We start from the raw sequence: 18,780 nt of genomic DNA, 5'->3' as shown, positions 1-18,780 counted from the left end.
TGTATTTCTTTTTGCCACCTTATCTGCTGATATTAGTTTTCACTTTTGAATTGCTTATTAGATGCATTTCTGGTTTTGCATTTTCCTATTATGTGAAAGTCAAGGATCAATCATTTCCAAACAAACACAAATCTGGGAAAAACTTTCTAAGAAAGGAACCTTTTTTTTTTTTATGTCCATATGTCATCTCACAATATTCTTTCAATGTGCAAGTCATAAGGTATCATATAATAAAGTCACACAATTCACATTGTGCTATACACAACCGACCTTCAACGTGGTAAAAATAACTAAGAGTTCTTTTGAGTTAAAGATCATATGTGAAGTAGTAGCTACAGAACAAATCCATTTCAAGTTTATAACATATAAAGTAGAATGCAATGTTCAGCCATTTTGAGACATTTCATTTCCAGTATTCCATACTTTCCTACTAGTTCATCTGGTAATACATCAATACCAAAGCTGGTACCAACAAATAATCCACATTGTTGAACTTGTACTCCCCCTTTTTTATAGCTAATTTGTTTACATTTCTTTCTTTACATGGGGATAGCCATTTTCTACATCTAATAATTTTTTTGTCATTCAACACGTCTCTTCACAACAGCAGAAGAACTTCTTTAATGTTGTATTTTTTTGCACTTTATGGTCCCACTCTAATCCATACTGACATCATAATCCAGCTAGTTGATAGCAATGATGGTAAGAGCTAGACTTGGATCAGTTAAACTGCTTTCAGCCTGAAAAATTAGCAACCAATTACATGTAACTTTCTTCATGTTTAATATGTCAGAAACTATGCTATCTGCTCTCCTGTCTTTGTGAATGAGCTGTGAGAAGTATGAAATGTCACTATGACTTGAAGATCTGGCATTTTCACAAAACATTAACTGATATTTAGCATGATTACCAAAAATGTGGTATGGTTCATTTCTTAACTGCTATTTCAACTGTTCAGATGTATTCTCTTCCTTTGTATCTCTTCTGACAGTTCATTTGACAGTTTTTGATTCTCTCTATTCTAGGTCTGCTTTGAAATTGTCCATTTCCAGTATTGCATTTTAACAGTAAGATTGCCACATTCCACTTTCTCTACACTTCCACCATAACTACACTTCTCTATTATTGTTTTATATACACTGATCTCTCAATCTTCTTTTATTTTCCTATACAGTAGGCCATGCATGTCTTCACTGTTCAAATATCCTTCCTTTATAACACCAGGAGTCCATTTGTGTGGAAGGTCCATTTTAGTTTTTCAGCAATTATACTCTCTAATGATTGCTGTTAATATATTACTTAAGCAGGTGCTATAGAACTTGTTCCTCATACCCAATTATGATAATTTTCTTGTAAAAAAATTATAGTTGTAGAACCAAACTTTGCAGTGGATTTTTTTCCCCATAATTGCATTGGGTCCAGCAACCATCAGCACAAATAATAAAAGCTGTGCCATCACTATTTGCATCTCCTGTTTCTTTCACTAGTTCTTTTTCTTTCACTCCAGCATCATTTACCATTCAACACATTTGTTTTTCCCACATCTAAAACAAATAAAATATAAAGTTAGATGTAATAATAATTACATCTAACTTTATATTACATCTTTATGAGAATGAAATACTGATGTTTATTGTCACTTAGTTAATACTTGCACATATAATACTTGCTGAAATGTATCATTATTCAAAAACAGCAAAAAAAAAAAAGAAAAAAAAAAGAGGTTTTCAATCCTTTGGATGCTATAATCAGATTTATCCAACCTGACATTTATAAGCATTTGGTATGACAAGCAGGATTTATCCCATGGTGTCACAAAAACTTTTCTATGCACTCCAACAGTCAGGATACTCAAACATTCTTGAATTTCACACCTTAGTATCAAATGTGTAAATCACTAATCGAAAGCATAACTAGTGGATTTTGATATTGAAAAAAGTACTAAAAAGATCACATTCTAAACTTCATTTTCCAGAGGATAACTGATACTTTGAGAACCAACCCAAATTTAATTACACGCTCTAAGGAATAATTAAAGATATAAACAAGTGTAATATGTAATTACTATTTTTTCACCACACAAATTTTTAGAGTGAAATTAAAAACTAGTTTTTTGTATTATTGGTAACAATAATGATTCTTTGCAATTTAGATCATATTTAATTGTTAAAAGTAACTTTCTAATTTCATTCTTGTTTCTGATAAATGTGTTCAGAGATGTGTTTGAAACTCCTTAAAGTGAGAAAATTCCATTTAAATAAATATGATCACCACCACAACTGACAACACCCCAAACTGCAGAACCATTTACTTCTAATTTATCAAGGTCTTCCACATCCAATGTTCTTGTGGTTCAACAGTTTCTAAAGACATCACAAACAAACTAGAATTTTCACTTGAAACCTTCTTTGGATTCTGAAGAAAATTGCAGCCAGCCACATGTACTTGTCTTACAACTAATATAAAGCAAGATTTCTTTATATCTGCATTAGCATCAATTTGATACATTAAAAGGAAAACAATCAAAATTAAAAATAATAAATAATTTCCTATACAAAATAACAATGTCCTCTCAGGGACATCAGTATGTTTACAGCCTTAAAATACTAAAATCCAGGAATCGATTCTCCATGGCAGACAAACAAAGCTCATTGTTTACCTCTGCAAGAAGAAAACAACTGCTACTACACACCATTATAAGAAATTTGTTTCATAATATGAACTATTTATTTATTAAGATATCTATCTATCTCAGAACCGCAAATGTCATAAAGCAAATGAAGTCCAGTGTCATTGTCTAGATTAGGTTTTCTTCTTCATTGATGAAAGATAGCTCCATGACATTGTTTGAACTTGTTACTGATGAGTGCTGAAGTGCATAAAACTCACCTGTCCACATTTACAACACTCACTACCAAGTTCTAAACTGCCTCTGGAAACAACATCAGCAGAACTGTTCATCAGAAGCTTCATGAAATGGATTTCCATGGTTGAGCAGCTGCACTCAAGCCAAAGATTACCATGTGTAATGCCAAGTTTTGGCTGGAGTGGTATAAATCACATCACCATTGGACTCTGGAGCAGTGGAAATGCATTCTCTGGAGTGATGAATCATGCTTCACTATTTGGCAGTCTGATAAATAAATCTGGGTTTGGCAGATCCCAGAAGAATGCTACCTGCCTGAATACATAGTGCCCACTGTAAAGTTTTGTGGAGGAGAAATAATAGTCTGAGACTGCTTTTCATTGTTTGAGCTAGGCTCTTTAGTTCCAGTGAAGGGAAATCTTAATGCTACTGCATAAAATTGTAATCTAGAGAATTCTGTGCTTCCAACTTTGTGGCAACAGTTTGGGGAAGGGCCTTTTTTGTTTCAGCATGAAAATGCCCCCATGCACAAAATGAGGTCCATAAAGACATGGTTTGCCAAGGTTAGTGTGGAAGAACTTGACTGACCTGCACAGAGCCCTGTCCTTAACCCCATCTTACACTTTTTGGATGAATTGGAATACCTACTGTGAGCCAAGCTTTCTCACCAGACCTCACTAATGCTCTTGTGGTTGAATATGAGCAAATCCCCACAGCCACATTCCAAAATCTAGTGAAAGGCCTTCCCAGAAGAGTGGAGGCTTTTATAGCAGCAAAGGTGCAACCAATTCCATATTAATGCCCATGATTCTGGAATGAAATGTTCAACAAGCACGTATGGGTATGATGGATGGTCAGGTATCCACATACTTTTGGCCATGTAATGTACCTTGCAATAGAAGAACATGGCCAAGAGAAAGAGAAAAAATAAATATATAAATAAACATTTACATACCAAATAGTTTTGTTGTGGCTTGTATGTGTCCAGTTATTGTTAATTAAGACAACAGTTTCTATAAACACCTTGGCCAAATACATGTTAGGTGGTATCTCTAGTGACAATTATAGATCACCCATAATGGCAATTCAACAATATTTATATTCAGGTTTCAATTGGAAAAGTATTCTTCAGCCCAAATGAAAGAATTGGTTAACAAATTCGATATTTGAACTGAATAAACAAGAACCAATATAATGGTATAAATGGTGAATAATATCTTCCTTTCAAGTAACATACTAAAAGATAAATTCAAAACTAACTGCTGAATTCTACAAGGAAAGGACAAGTCCATAAATTTCATATTAAGTGGTAATTTAGTAGGTACAAGCCTAAACATTCAATGATAGAGGGTGTTATCTGCTAAAACTGAAAACAGTACTGCATGCATCTTTTGTGAGGTTCACTAGCTACATTATCATATTTGAGGAACCAGTTTAATCCAGTAAAATCTCTCTTAATTTACTGTAGAATTATAAGTAATAAACACATTAAAAAGAGTATCAAAGCAGCCTCTAAAGGAAGCTATTTATCTAAGGCATATGGTTACCCAGCCAATTGACATCCAAAGCATGAGACACTTTTTGAACACCTTATGTATTAGATCAATTTTAAAGTTTTTTTCATGTGCCATTTCCAGATAGTTAAAAAAAATACACTTTCCTTTCAAAAGTAGAACAACAAAAAAAGTCCTATTGGCAGTGGCATACAACAGAAAGTGTAGCTAAATTTCTGTTATATCACTTCTTACTGGAAAACCTGTTATCAGGCCAGTAAGAAGTTGTGATTAAAACTGTCATGTATTATTGTAACACACTATGATAACTATTCTCTCTTAATGTACTTGATTAACCAGTTTAGGCATTACACACTGTTAAAGGCAGGTGTCCCACTCTGGCACACCTGTTTATTGAGATGACCTTGAATAACTAACATAGTTTTTAAAAATTGAGTTTTATTCAGTATGCCAGGACAGGAAAGACAAGTTTCAAGTAGCTGAGCCTGTCTTTCATAAATCTTAGACAATTTATAAGATCTTTTTAAGAATGGTGGTTGGAAGTTCTATACTGTAAGAATTTTGCGTGGTTCTGTTTCCGTTTTTAGAACTTAAATAACTGCCTTCCCACATCTGATTGCAGAGAGTGAAAAGCAGTAGGAGGCAAAACAATGAGAGTTTAAGCACTTTCCTCCACACCCTTGTTTCAATTTTCCATGATATTCAAGTTGTTTAACTTTATTGTTTTGTATTTTTCTTCATAGAAGGAATATCTCCAATACTATGGGTACTATTATCACAAGATTTAATCTGTTATGACTATAGATGGCTAACCAGAAATGGAAATGCATTAAATCATTATGTATATCTGTGTGTATACACGAGGTGAAACTGACTTCTTACCTACATTGTTTATCAGTGAATAAATTATTTTTCCTTCTACTACGCTGTGAAATATAAAAGACTGTTTAATGTAAGCATTATTATTAACTGATTTATTCTGTGTTTCAAATTCAGTGATGTTGAGGCTATGTAGGTTTCTAGAAGGCCTAAGAGATAAACATAAATAACAGTGACCAAACAAGTGAAAACAAATATAAAAGATAATGAGCAAAGAAGATCAGTCAAAGAATAGTTAACTACTGTGGGAGTGAAAGGCCCAACAGTTGATATGTTAGAGTGATATTAACAATTTTGAAAGAGAAAAGGAATATAAACAGTTTCTTTAAAGGGAGTTATAGAGTAATTGAACCCATCTAAGTGGATTTTGACAAAAAGCAGACAATTATTGTTAGTATAGAAGACAACTAGGTTAACTCACGTGACAGCGTGACATATATATGAATACTATTATGATGTTCATATAATAGAAAAATAATTTGGTTTGTCAAATGAATTATAAAGCAACTGAATTTGCTTAAGTGAACTTTTAACAAGAAAAACAGTATAGTGTTTAGGATAACTAATATAACAGAATTTTATAGCAACTAAATAAACCAAACTAGGCTTCTGACAAGAAGAGAACTGTATTGTGTTTAAGATATAACTACAACTCCATAGCGTAAAGAAGTTTTGTGCATACATTTAACTTGTTTCAAATATATATACACATTTAATTTGTTATTTTAAATCAAAAACAAGCTAAAACAAAAATAAATTACACAAAAAATGTAAATGCTACATCAACTGAAACATTCCCAGAGTACAAGCTAGAATGTTGCATTATAAAATGTACCCCAGGTTTTAGAGGTGACTACAAAAGTAGGACCCACACAGCAGTGGGGATACACCATCTATCAGTTTTAACCTCCATTCGCTAGTCTCACGTAAGAAATAAAGAATAGCAATAGATATAGAAATAGAAATTAGGAGAGCAAGATGTGAGTGCCCAAGCCTACAATGTCCCACATCTATATCACCCTTCACTGCCTGTAGACAGTTGCAGAAGGTGACTGCTCTCTGAAATAAAGAATTGAAATAAAAATAAAGAATTGAAATAAAAATAAAGAAATAAGGTACTACCAATTGGGGGTAAGTAAGACAATCTTACCCCTTGATATTACCATTCCAGACTCTAATATTCTAGAAAGGCACTAATTGAAAACACAGCAAACTATATCAGCATGAATCATCCCATCCAGCTCTTGAAACTAATATAGCTCCCAACCACCACTCATTGGATCAAGTATACTGTGAATATCATGCCCTAAACAAGCCTTTATATGCAGCAAGGTGTACAACTGCCTAAAGTAGTGCCAAGTTGTTAAATGACCTTATTCTCAACTAAAATTAATTATTAGAAATTTTACATAAAATTTCTCTAATTTTCATTTCATTTTATTTATTTAATATGTTCTTGTATTTGCTACAGAATAATAATTTAAAGTTTCTTTATTAAATCCATTAACTATTAATTTTTAAAAAGGCCAATGGCCTGTACAACACTAAAAACACAGTCAAGATGGACAGTGTCACTGTCACTAATGTCACTGCCCAAAGTAAATGGTAAATTCTGATCATAAACATGTCTAAAATGGTGCTGCAGTTCACAATGATTGCACAACAGTAAAATGGGAGCTACTGTGATGAAGTGTCATCAAGGCTACACATTGGTGCATCAGCAGACAGGAAACAACATGATAAAAAGCTATGACTAAACTGAAACCTTATCAAAATAATTTCCTCCTTATGACCCCTGTGGAAACTAAACAACCAAAGAGCAATATTAGGCTTAATGATGAAAAGCTTGTTGGAACATTCTTCACCCCAAGCCAACTGCCAACTGAAGTGAAATCAAGCCTTGGTCACAGGGCTGTAAGTCTATATATGGAATAGACCTGGCCATAATGGTACCAGAGAGAACAGACTTAACAGCAGGATTGGCAAACTCATTTCCATGAATGCCAATGTGACTTGGTATCCAGAAAATCTAGATATGAGTAAATGACAGAGAATTGGGCCAGGCAGTTTAAACCATCGAGGAAAACAGAGTGAGAAGTGACTTGAAGTGATTCCAGGGCTTATAGACAGCTAAGAAAGTGTTGGTAAACAGTACAATCAAAGTATTGGTTAGCTACTACATGATATTTGGCAAAAGAGATAATATACAACACAGCACTCAATACAAAAACTGTAAATGGGAGTTTGTGCATTACCACTGAGCTATAACAAACCAAGAAACAAAGATTGAGGGCAGCCTGAAGCTGCCACTTGATAAAATTAATTTTCTACAACCAACACAAAACATGGAAGTTGTTGACGTAAGACCATTTGAAACAGTTGGAGGAAGCTGATGAGTGATGACATCAATCTTAATACTAAAAAGTTTGAACCTCAAGACTGTGCCTTGAAGGACTACAAGTTCCTACAGGAATTAATGTGAAAGTGTAGAACCTATACAGACCTGGAATTGCCTGTCAAGTAAAAGATTCTGAATAAAAATGGGCAAAATGAATCATGAACCATAGGAGTGGAGATCACATAAAGATAATACCTCCATGTTGTGTCATAAACCTTATCAAAATCAAAGACAGAACCTAGTTGTTCTCTCAGAGAAAGGCTTCCCTGATTGACATTTCAAGTCAAATCACATGGTCCATAGTAGAGTACTGTCACTGGAACCACACTTGGTAGGCGAGCATCGATTGATCATCCTCTCCAAACTTTACATAAACAGTTCACCTAAACAATAAATCAATATATGTTGAAATCTTGGGATGCTTCCCAGGCTTAGAAAAGGGTAGTATAATGATAGCCTAGCAGCAATCATTAGAAAACACATCCTCCTGCTAAATCCAGTTGAAAACAACCAGAAGAATATAAAGAGAAACAGAAGATGAATGGTGCAGCATCTCATAAAGAATACCATCAGGAGTTTGGACTGATGTACTGTCTAACCATTGACAAGTGATCTTCATTTCTGCCTTGGTGAACAGGCAGTCACAGTCAGAGAGATCCACCTTCTGAAAGGAGATTGGCAATTTCTCAACCAGAGTCTTGATGGCCAAGAAGGTTGAGGAGGAGGCAGATGAGCTGAAAAGGAAAAGATAAGAGCAACTCTTCCCTCAAGGGTGTTAACAATTTTAAGGAGACGACTTCTTGGTAATCAGAGACCAAGATGGAAAGGGATTTGGAGGTGTACAAGCCCACCAATCTTCCAAATCTTGTCCTACATAACTATGAAGCTGGTGGAAATAAAGATGCTGGAGGTAAACTTAATCCAAAATTCCCTCTGACTTTGATGCCTGACCTGCCTAGTATGGGCATGGATCCTCAGATAAATGATGCAGTTATAATGAGAGAGATAGTTGAAAGACCTCCCAGGCTCATTTTTGAGCCTTCTATGCCTCCTAGCAGTTAGAACTCCATTACAAATGAGGATACCATGGAAAATATGTCGAAGTCATGGGAATAAAACAAGCAGCTGCTTGGAGTACACAGTCAGCTACTCTCCACACTCAAAGAAAAATGAAAATGGAGTGAAAATGAACAGATAGATCTCTAGTAGTAACAGACTGAATGGGTGCATGAAAGTAGGTAAAAAAAAACATAACTGAATAGACAAAGGATATGATCTGTGAGAATATGCTCCACATAATGACCCTTTCCACCAGTGTCAGCACCATGCCAGATAGGGCTAGGTCTATTAAAAATCACCCAAGAGGAGAATGGAAGATGGCAACTGATCTACAAGATATCAAGGTCTGACTGATTGCAAGCCTCTCCTGGAGACAGGTAGATGTAACAAACAGTGATGGTACAGCCCAAAGAGAAATGATCTGCCACAGCTTCATGTGGAAGGCATGTGCTGGGTGACCAGTAAAGCCCCACCATGGTGGGATCAACCATCACACAACCTGTCTTTCCTACAAAAGGAAAACTGATGAAGAGTGATGGCATCGGCAGGATAAAAAATAAGTTTCCTGTAAGGAGAGACAAGCTGGATGGTACGAACCAATCAGGGCCTTAATGTCATCCAAGTTGGAGTGTAAGCATAGAAAATTCTAGAAAACAGAGGATGAGCCCTTGGGTTTGCAACCATGCCACTTCTCTTTAGAAGGCAGAGGACTCTGCCTAAGGCCAAGTGGGCATATTTCTCTCAGAAGATAGTGAGTCTAGTAATTGTGGGCACAACCATATAACAGTTTTACATCTTGTAGCCAATAGAGAGATAAGGACAGGAACAGGAAAAGATGTGGCCCTATCAGCTCCCTTTTTAACATAGGACAATAAACTCTGAAGATGAAAAAACTCTTCAGAAGGCACAAAAAGTATGGTCTGCATACCCACCAAAGTGTTCAAAATGTTCTAGTTTTGATGTGTCAACCAAAATGTCTTCATATTTTGATTTTCAGATAAATTTTGGAGAGTCAATGATCACTTCCAAAAAAAAAGTGACATTTGCTCAAGTAACTTTTCATATAGTGAGTATAAAATGAAGAATCAAGATTTGTTATTAACTTTATCTTGGGGCTGAGTATTAAAATCCTCCAAATATGGATGCTTACCAATCAAGGATTATTTAACCTTAGCAGTTAGTGGGTGAGAGGTATGAGAAGCCATGAGAAAAAGAAAGGTTCAGTGTCTGCTAACCCTACCCACCATGCAGCTCTAACGGAAGACGTGCCACATAGCTGATAGCAAAAGGCTTATCAGCAATGCCATGGTTTTGTAGACACCATATCCAAATACTAGCATCAGATACAAAGTCAACAACACTTGTTGAATTGAAAGCATTCAATTCTGGTATGCAGATGACCCTAGCCCCAAAAAACACACTGACTAATCCTGGTGGACCACCAATCTACACCTAATTGAACCTAGTTGAACACCTAAACCATCAAGATCCTCTCCACCCCTTCACAGGAAGCCACACATACAAACAAGAACATGGGTAGACAAGAAAAGAAAAATTAAAAAGACAGAACATTCTCTGGGAGGTCCCCTCACTACATAAAGGTATTCATCTTGAGGGGAAACATTTGTGTTTTTGTATTATAATTTGTACTCAACTGAGAATGAAAAAACATAACTTATATTTATTTCCCTTTTATATATATTAGTTTATATTAAGGTAACAAAGTCAGTCAAATTGAATCAACCTCGTACAGAGATACAGTACAGAAAGTAACAGATAAAATATGAAGCTTTTTCTATTAAAAATAGTTTGATAACACTGCACAACAGTTTTTTTTTTTTAAGTTTTGCTGATTGTGACAGGTACCTGGTGGGTATGCACAAATATAGTTTTGGTTTTGCTTCATCACATAGGAACTCTGAGAAATAAATAGTTAACTGTTTACCAGCAATAATGTATTTAATTGTATTTATGTTTCTAATGCGCTATTAAGTTCAACATAATTAAAAGTGTTTTGCTCCTGATTTTCGTTTGTATTCGATGTCCGGTGCATCACGTTGCAGTGTCCAACAGTAGTCAGCAAGCACTGATGGATTCCAGTTGACCCGATATCATTTTTCCATTGTAGCAATGTCCTGGTGAAACTGAAGATTTTGATGAAATGGTACATGATGGGCAAATTTGGATGTGATTTTCATGATCAGCAGCCAACAATCTATAAGGAATACCCAACAGTGTTCAAGAAGCAAAAACATCGTTGTGCAGTGTAATTACATGGAGATTATAAAGTTTTCATATGTGATATTTGAAAATGTTCCAATGCATAAAAGTATATTTAATCTTAAAATCAAAATTACTTTCCATATTTGATCATCAACACTCTAAAGAAACATTTTACTAAAAAGTCTTCAATTAAAACATCTTAATACTTAACTTAAAAGTCTTGATATTTTGTATACAAAAGCCTTGTAAAATTTACCAATTACATTAAAATTTTGGAAAGATATGCATACATGATCAAAAATAATAACATAATTATTCTTGTGAATACTTCTGTGGAAGGATTAGTATATTAAAAACAAATACTGACGTGCCTTAAAATAAACAGAACATCAACAAGTACTGTTTGTCATAAGAAAATGGTCACAATATTTACCTACCTGAAAATAATGAAAAGGCTTTTGTTTCATTTATAAAAGTAAATTATATGCTCAACCTATTAGTGTGATATCCATCATCTCCAAAGAAATACATCACTGATCTTGAAAATGTACAAATTTATCACATAGAAATCCATTACATCTGTCAATCAAGTGATCAGAAGTATTGTCATATCAGCTATTATTTCAATTTACATACTAACTTACAGCTTGAATATTGTAAGGCCAATGCAAAAGCCTTGAAAATACTGCTGTTAAATCTATAAAAAAAGAATATCTGATGTATTTTTGAATTTTTCTATCATACACATATATAGTACATAAAAGAAGTATCAAAGACTAAAGTGAAACATTTTCCACATTGATAGGTAGTGCCTGAAAATAAGTACATCTATTTGACTTTTCATTAACCAAACAAAAAATATATTTCTTCAGTATAAAATACAAAGTTCATGCACCATCATAAAAGTTGTAAATGTCAATGTGAGGATATTTTCTGCAGTACTTTTAAATAATATTTTCTAGCTTTGATTTCAAAGAATTGATTATGATCTTGTATTGATATTGTAGTCTAAATCACTATTTTCTTTCTTACCTAGAAACACGAGCTGCTTTACAAAGCGAAATCAAATCCAAGTAACTGAAAATAAGGTGTAGAACTTCTGTCTGAAAATAATACATTCAAAATGTTTACCAAAAAATACAACTATTTTGTTCTTTTTAAATATTCCTTCCATATAAAATCAACTACATCTACTTTATTTGAAAATTATATTTCTATGTTTCTTACAAGTATAAACATTATTTTACTTGAACAATTCATTTCCACATGATCAAACTGTTCAACAAATATTTATATAATGCTATTACTATTATTTTGTAACTACATATTTATTATTTACATTTTACACAAACTTTGATGAAATATGTTTCAAAAAGTATAATTCAATTTACCAAAATTTTACCCTTCCTTTCTCAACAGAAAGATTAAGTGTGCATGTCACAAAATTTAATAAAACTACTTCATTATCAATGTACATGAATAAATTTGGCATCAAAATGTAAGTAATAAATCATCAAAGTTAATTATAATTTAAATTAAAATTTTAATTTTATACAGGAGTATTTTTTTAAAAATTCGTAATTTCTCCAACTATAAAAACTAACATTTGTCATCTATGATTTTCCTCTTACCCTATTTTTATCACCCACTCTGAGAAGTACAAAATTTAATGTACATTACTTATTATAATGTTTTCATTGCTCAGGTAAAGTGTAATTTACATAGCCTTCAATCTTATTTAGACAAAGATCTGTAAAATAAAAAAATCTGTCACATCCTCTCTTTCAGAACTTGCCACTAGTTCTCTTATATTTAATATTACATTATTTATAACCAATAGAAAGCCAAGATTTTCTCTATTAAATGATATATTAAGTTGTTGCCTGAACAAATTATTGTCTATTTTCCTTCCAGTTCAAACTTTGTTTCCACAGGAAACACAATGATGAGCTTACCATTGAGAAAGCCAGAAAAACTGTGGTAGTTATAGAACATTGCCTGACTTTTGCATGTTATTCTTCTGTGTTCTTTAGTGAATTAATTATTTAAACAGAAAATAATTAACATAGTACAATTAACATAAAAAATATGGTAACATTTTATTCAACTGTTAATAGCAAAAAAACAAAATTCCAGGTATGTATACTTTATTTCTTGTTTTTCAAGTGCATTATTTATTTATTATTATAAAATTAACGAACATGCAAGAACTGAAAACCTTTTAGGTTGTATAAAGTAATAATAATAATATTTATTACAAAGTGCACTTGAGAATAGTTTATTTGTTATGTAACTTGATACTAAACTGTAAGTTGCACATTTGCCATCTGATTTGCAATTTATTATATAATGCAAATAGAAGTTAGACATGGTTCAAAGGGTAACAAAAAAATAAAATTTAAGTACAAATAGATGTACAGTAAAGAAATGTTGGGAAAAAGTTTAAAATTTTATTTTAGGCTACTTTCAAATAACAATGGGAGGTAAATCCCAAATGAAACATCAAAATTTTATTAATCTTCATATTTAGTACAACAGAAACTCAGTGGAAGTGCTCAAGTTCAACAAACAGTTAATATCTTGTTTCCTCTCTTTTTGATTTAATAATTGTGGACAGTCTTTCAGAAAATGTTAACATACTTATTTAAAGTGTCCTTTGGGATTTTATTCAAATGTCTCTAATACACTCCCTTAAGTTTCTTTAAAAGTAACTTTTGATTTGTCAAGTTTTGATCTATCAAATCCTAGATCTGCTCAATAGGGGTAAAATCGGGGCTCAGTATGTGTCATTATATCATTTGAATGGCTCTAGCAGCTTTTTTCTTTGTTAAGTAATTTCTGCATAGGTTGGATGAGTGTTTAAGATTGTTATCTTTTTGGCAGTAGAGTCCTTTACCAATAATACACAAAGCACTGGGTATTACATGATAAATCATTATCTGATGAAACTTGCACTAGTCCATTATTCCATCTATTTTGTAAATATCTCCTGTCATCTTAACAGAAAAGCACCCCCAAACCATCATATTGCTTCCCCCATGTTTTATGGTAGACAAGATGCATTGAGGAAAGTAACTTTCACTTTTCTTCTACCAGACATACAACCTTTGCTTTGAACCAAATATTTCAAACTTGGACTCACACATCCATAACACCCTTTCCCAACAGTACAGTTTTTATGCTTTTGAGCAAACTTCAGTCTCTTGACAATATTTAAAGATCAAAGTAAAGGTTTTTTAACTGCTATACCACAAAATATTCTATTGTTGTTGCATCTTCTTGAAACTGTAATTCTGAAAACTTTACTGTAATTTGGTACATGGTTGTTTATCTCATGCTTGAGATCAGTGGCAATCTTCAGTCGAACTCAAAGGCTGCATAAATGACAGTACTAGCATCAGTATAGTGTTTAGGAGTTTTGCCTCTTTCTTTCCTGTTGTCAAACTGACCTGTCCTGGTCTCACAATCTTGGGTGTACATGACAGTGTTTGGGGAGAATTTCAAGGCTGCATCAATTTGTTGGAGAGTCCAACAAGCATCATGTGAGGCTTTTATGCAAACTTTCTGCTCTAGTGACAATTCTCTGTGCTCTTTGGGCCATAGCATGACAACAAAACTTAACAGATAGTATTAAACACTATTTTTTATCAAGGTTTATTTGTGGGGTACTAATAAATTCATTTCTTCCAGCATATACCAGTAGCATATGCTAGCTTTTAGCTTTTATCCATATTGCTAAGACACTGCATGGGATAACATGATAGTTAATTTTAGACCCTAAATTTGATCAGTATGTTCATTCAAACAGAACCCTTGTGAAATACCCTCAGTATATGAGAAGAATAAAGAATGATAAGTATTCTCCCCTAGGCTCATTCAATTGTCAACAGAGATAATTGAAGCATTAGCAAAGTGTTGAAAATTACATTCTGTAATGATATGGGAGAATTACACCATGAAAATGGAGAGAATGCAAAATATTCTCTTGTCCAAATGCTTTTGCACAGTCCTGGATACCATTTCAAGCTTTAAAGTACAGTTCCTCAACACAAGTAATGAAATGCAGTTGCAGCATAATTATACATCAAAACCCAAAAAATGTATTAAATAAAATAAAAGCAATTACAGTTTCGACCAGATTACCTGGGGAATATTCCTTAAGGTTGAAATGAAATTATTTATTTTGATAGTTTATTAATCACACCCTTAACTCACTGTTATACAAATTGGTATGTAATGTATAAGGATTTTTTTAATAAATACCTTTGAGAAATTTGTATCCTTTTGCTTCAGGAAAATAATACCAGTATTAGTTAGTGTGGTATGTTTGGTTGCTTTATCTTCTATTAATTCAAGGAGCAAAGTCAGGAAATGAATAGAGCTAAAATGAAAGCTGTTTATGGTGCACAGTAGTACAAAATATTAAGCATATACAAACAAGCTTAGTTAATAATGAGGAATAAACCTCTACTAGATTCGAAATTTTGACAGAGTATACTGATCATAATTATTAGTAGTTGGGAGCATTTCTAGAAAGCCAACAACTAGAATCTCCTTGTCAAGTGCTAAATTGGAAAGCTTCAGGCTCAGACTGTATACCTATTGAAAAACTTAAGAAGCTAAGTAAATTAGAAAGTCATGGGCTGTGTAGGTTTTTCAATGTTATAATAACAAAAGAAAAGATGCTAGTTACCTGGAGGAAAAGTACTCCTGTTCCAATATCCAAATGGAAAGACAATGTGCAAGACTGTAACAACTATCAAGATTTAAAGTTGCTGTGTCATACAATGAAGTTTTAGAAGAAGGTTGTGGATAACAGACTGAAATGGGCAAAGAACAGTTTAAGTTATGCCTGGCAGCCCAACAATTAATTCCATACTCCCATTAAGATGGTTGATAGTGAAAACAGACAAGATGTACACAATATTCATTGACTTAAAGAAAGCTTAAAAGAGAGTGCCAGGACAACTGATATGGTAATATGAAAGAAAAGGAACATACCAGAGCTACATGTAAGACTGATCCTAGATATATATAAAGGAATGGACACATTTGCAAGAAGTATGGGAGGAGACTCAGAGATTTCCAGTAAAACTGGGAGTCAGTCCATCAAGAATCAATGCTGCATCTTATCTTGAGGAATACAGAGATGAGCATTATAGTGTGTGTTATTTGCAGATAATGACATACTTTGTAAAGAGAAAAGAAAAGTGGTACTGGAGCAATTTTTGTAATTTAACAAATATTTGAATACCAAATAGTTGTATATACTAACCTCAATGGTGAAACAGAAAATAAAAAGTTCTTTTATAATAACTACTGGCATGAAGGTCATTATTTTCTAACCTTTTATCAAAATGGCACAGGAAAGGCAGAGAAAGAGAAATATGGTTTTAAAATAATTAGGACAAAAACAGAGTACATGGTAACAAAATTCAATGTAAGGAAACTAAGAGAAAATGACAGATGCTCCTCGATGGTGAAACTAATGACAATAGAAGCATTTGGATACCTTAGATGAACTGCACAAGCAAAGGGAAAATGAATAAAGTTAACAAAAGAATAAATAATGCATAAATAAAGTGGAGAGAAGTCAGCAAGGACGAATATGTTAAGTGGATATCAATAAAGCTAAAAGGAAACATTCATAATGCAATTATAAGATCAGTCATGTTGTATGGAGCAAAATGCTAAAGTTTAAGAAAGAAGGACTGATTATTATTAATGATGCATATGCAGATGTTTAGGTGAATAACAGGGTTATCAAAAAAAGACTGCATCAAGAACCCATTAGGTCAGTTGAAAATAATACCAATTATGAAGACAAAACTCAACTTAGATCAGTCATATGGGATCATGTTGGTAGGACATTGATAAATATGACAGTGGAAGGAAAAGAAGCAAAAGAAAGAATGAAGAAAAGATGGATAGATATAGTGAGAGGGGACATGCCAAAATGTAGTGCAAATGAATTGGAAGGACATGAAGGCAAGGATCAGAAAAGCATACGCCAAGTAACTAGGACAAATTTTAAGTGTTAAAATACAGGATATTGATAGTTGATTGCTGTTACTAAGGTGCAAAGAAAACAAACCACATGTTGAAGACTGTAAATCAATGAGCTGATTAAAAATATAAAGATCTCTTTCATAATATCAAGGACGGAAACAGATGTGTGGCTCTTTCTGTAGTATTCCCTTGGACTAGATGCAGCAATGAATTACTTAACAGAATTTAACAGGTAGAATGGTTTGACCTAAAGAATAATTTCAGGGTAAAAATGAATTATGTACTTGAGATATACTTCACTTACACAGACCAAGTAGTCAGATTTTTGGGGAGAACTTATAGATATTCATTAAAGATAAGTTAAACTGGTCAAGAAACTATAAAACTTTGAAATACAGAAAATGGTAGAAAAGATATAGCAATGAGTAGATTTGAAGCTCAACAAGTTGAACAGTTGTTTTAAATTTATTTCGTTTAAAGAAATTTACCTTTTTTCATTCTAGAATGACTAAATTGTATTAGAAAACCACAAATGTTTATTCTAAGTAGCTCAAATACCAAAACAGTATACAACTATTTATACTTATTAATATTTTGTTTTTTGACCTTTGAACTGTATAACCAATAATCTTCCACACACATTGTAAATCATGTTGTGCATATACAGTTTATGTTACCATATCAAATAGCATTAATCTGGCCTGTGGAAAATACAAATCTTACTCTTCTTAGTCTTAGTACTAATGTATCAGTATTTTGTAAAACGCAATCATGTTCTGGTTATCATATATTACATATGTATATATATGGGTCATTCCATGCCAACTCACCTTGGGTTTCCCAGTTCACTTCTTAGATTTCCTTGAAAAAAATTTAGCATAAACTTCATTTTGATTTATTCAGCCATGCAGTACAGCTTTAGGATTCTGCATGGCTGAATAAATCAAAACAAGTTTTGCTTGAATTTCTTCAAGAAAATCTATGCTGAGCAAGTTAACATGGAATGACCAATATACTATTACTGTTTCCAAATAAATTCTTAAATTTTGGTCATTTTTTTATTAATATAAAACAATAACTAAATATATATATAGAAAACAAGGATCTTTGCTGCTTACTACATTATGATTTTTTTTTTACTCATGTTACATTTACTACACCTCAAAATTTCACGTGAAATATGTAGAAAAAATAATTTTTGTAGGTTTTATAAACATATTTCAAAAAATAAAATAAAATAAAAAAATCAAATACTTACTACACTGATACGAAAAAATTCTACCATAATTTTTCAGGCTTCTTAGCTAAGGTGTATAATGGTCTAAAAAAATCTCATTTCTGATCAGCATGTCACCTTGATCACCAATCTTAAAACTCTACAACAGTTATAACAGCTTTACCCACTTAGATACTTTAGGAAGACAGGATTATGCAGTTCAAAACGAGCATGTACGATTCGTTATAAACATGTACTTAATACAAGTAAACAAATGTAAAAGGGTAGGATGTTCTTATTTTATATTCTAGCTTGTCAATAGAAGTAATTTTATGGTGCCTGCATTATAATCCCAGCAAAATCAGAAGACAATATACCATGTGACAAACACACAAGATTGACATTTAGCAATTTTCATAATGCTTACTCTTCCACTAAGAAATTAGAACACGATGAACCCTACCCACACAGCAAGAGATAAGGGATAAGAAACCATGACTACACAATATATTCTGTAGTAAATGTTAAGGAATAGTGAACTGAAACTAAATGTTATTACCTAACATACCTGTTTAAACATCAACAGTTATATGTACATTGAAAGGAGTAATGAACT

The 18,780-nt window shown here is 33.0% G+C and overlaps 1 protein-coding gene across 6 annotated transcripts in view; it reads right to left on the bottom strand.

Annotated features, from left to right (window-relative positions):
• Positions 1-18,780, bottom strand: part of LOC143252935 (F-box/LRR-repeat protein 4-like) — a 138,761-nt gene that overhangs the window by 64,022 nt on the left and 55,959 nt on the right. For 4 of the 6 annotated variants that reach the window (XM_076505830.1, XM_076505829.1, XM_076505834.1 and 1 more), the window contains one exon: positions 11,972-12,042. The exons of 1 other annotated variant lie outside the window; for it this stretch is intronic. In XM_076505830.1, the coding sequence (XP_076361945.1) occupies positions 11,972-12,042 (71 nt within the window). Of the gene's footprint in view, positions 1-1,528; positions 10,932-11,971; positions 12,043-18,780 lie in introns of those variants that run through there. One more of the 6 variants, XM_076505831.1, reaches the window with a different exon arrangement.

Source organism: Tachypleus tridentatus, chromosome 6 (assembly GCF_004210375.1).
Source record: "Tachypleus tridentatus isolate NWPU-2018 chromosome 6, ASM421037v1, whole genome shotgun sequence".
Taxonomy (NCBI): Eukaryota; Metazoa; Arthropoda; class Merostomata; order Xiphosura; family Limulidae; genus Tachypleus; species Tachypleus tridentatus.
Note: the sequence above shows the minus strand (reverse complement) of the source record. Positions and strands in the feature narration are given on the sequence as shown.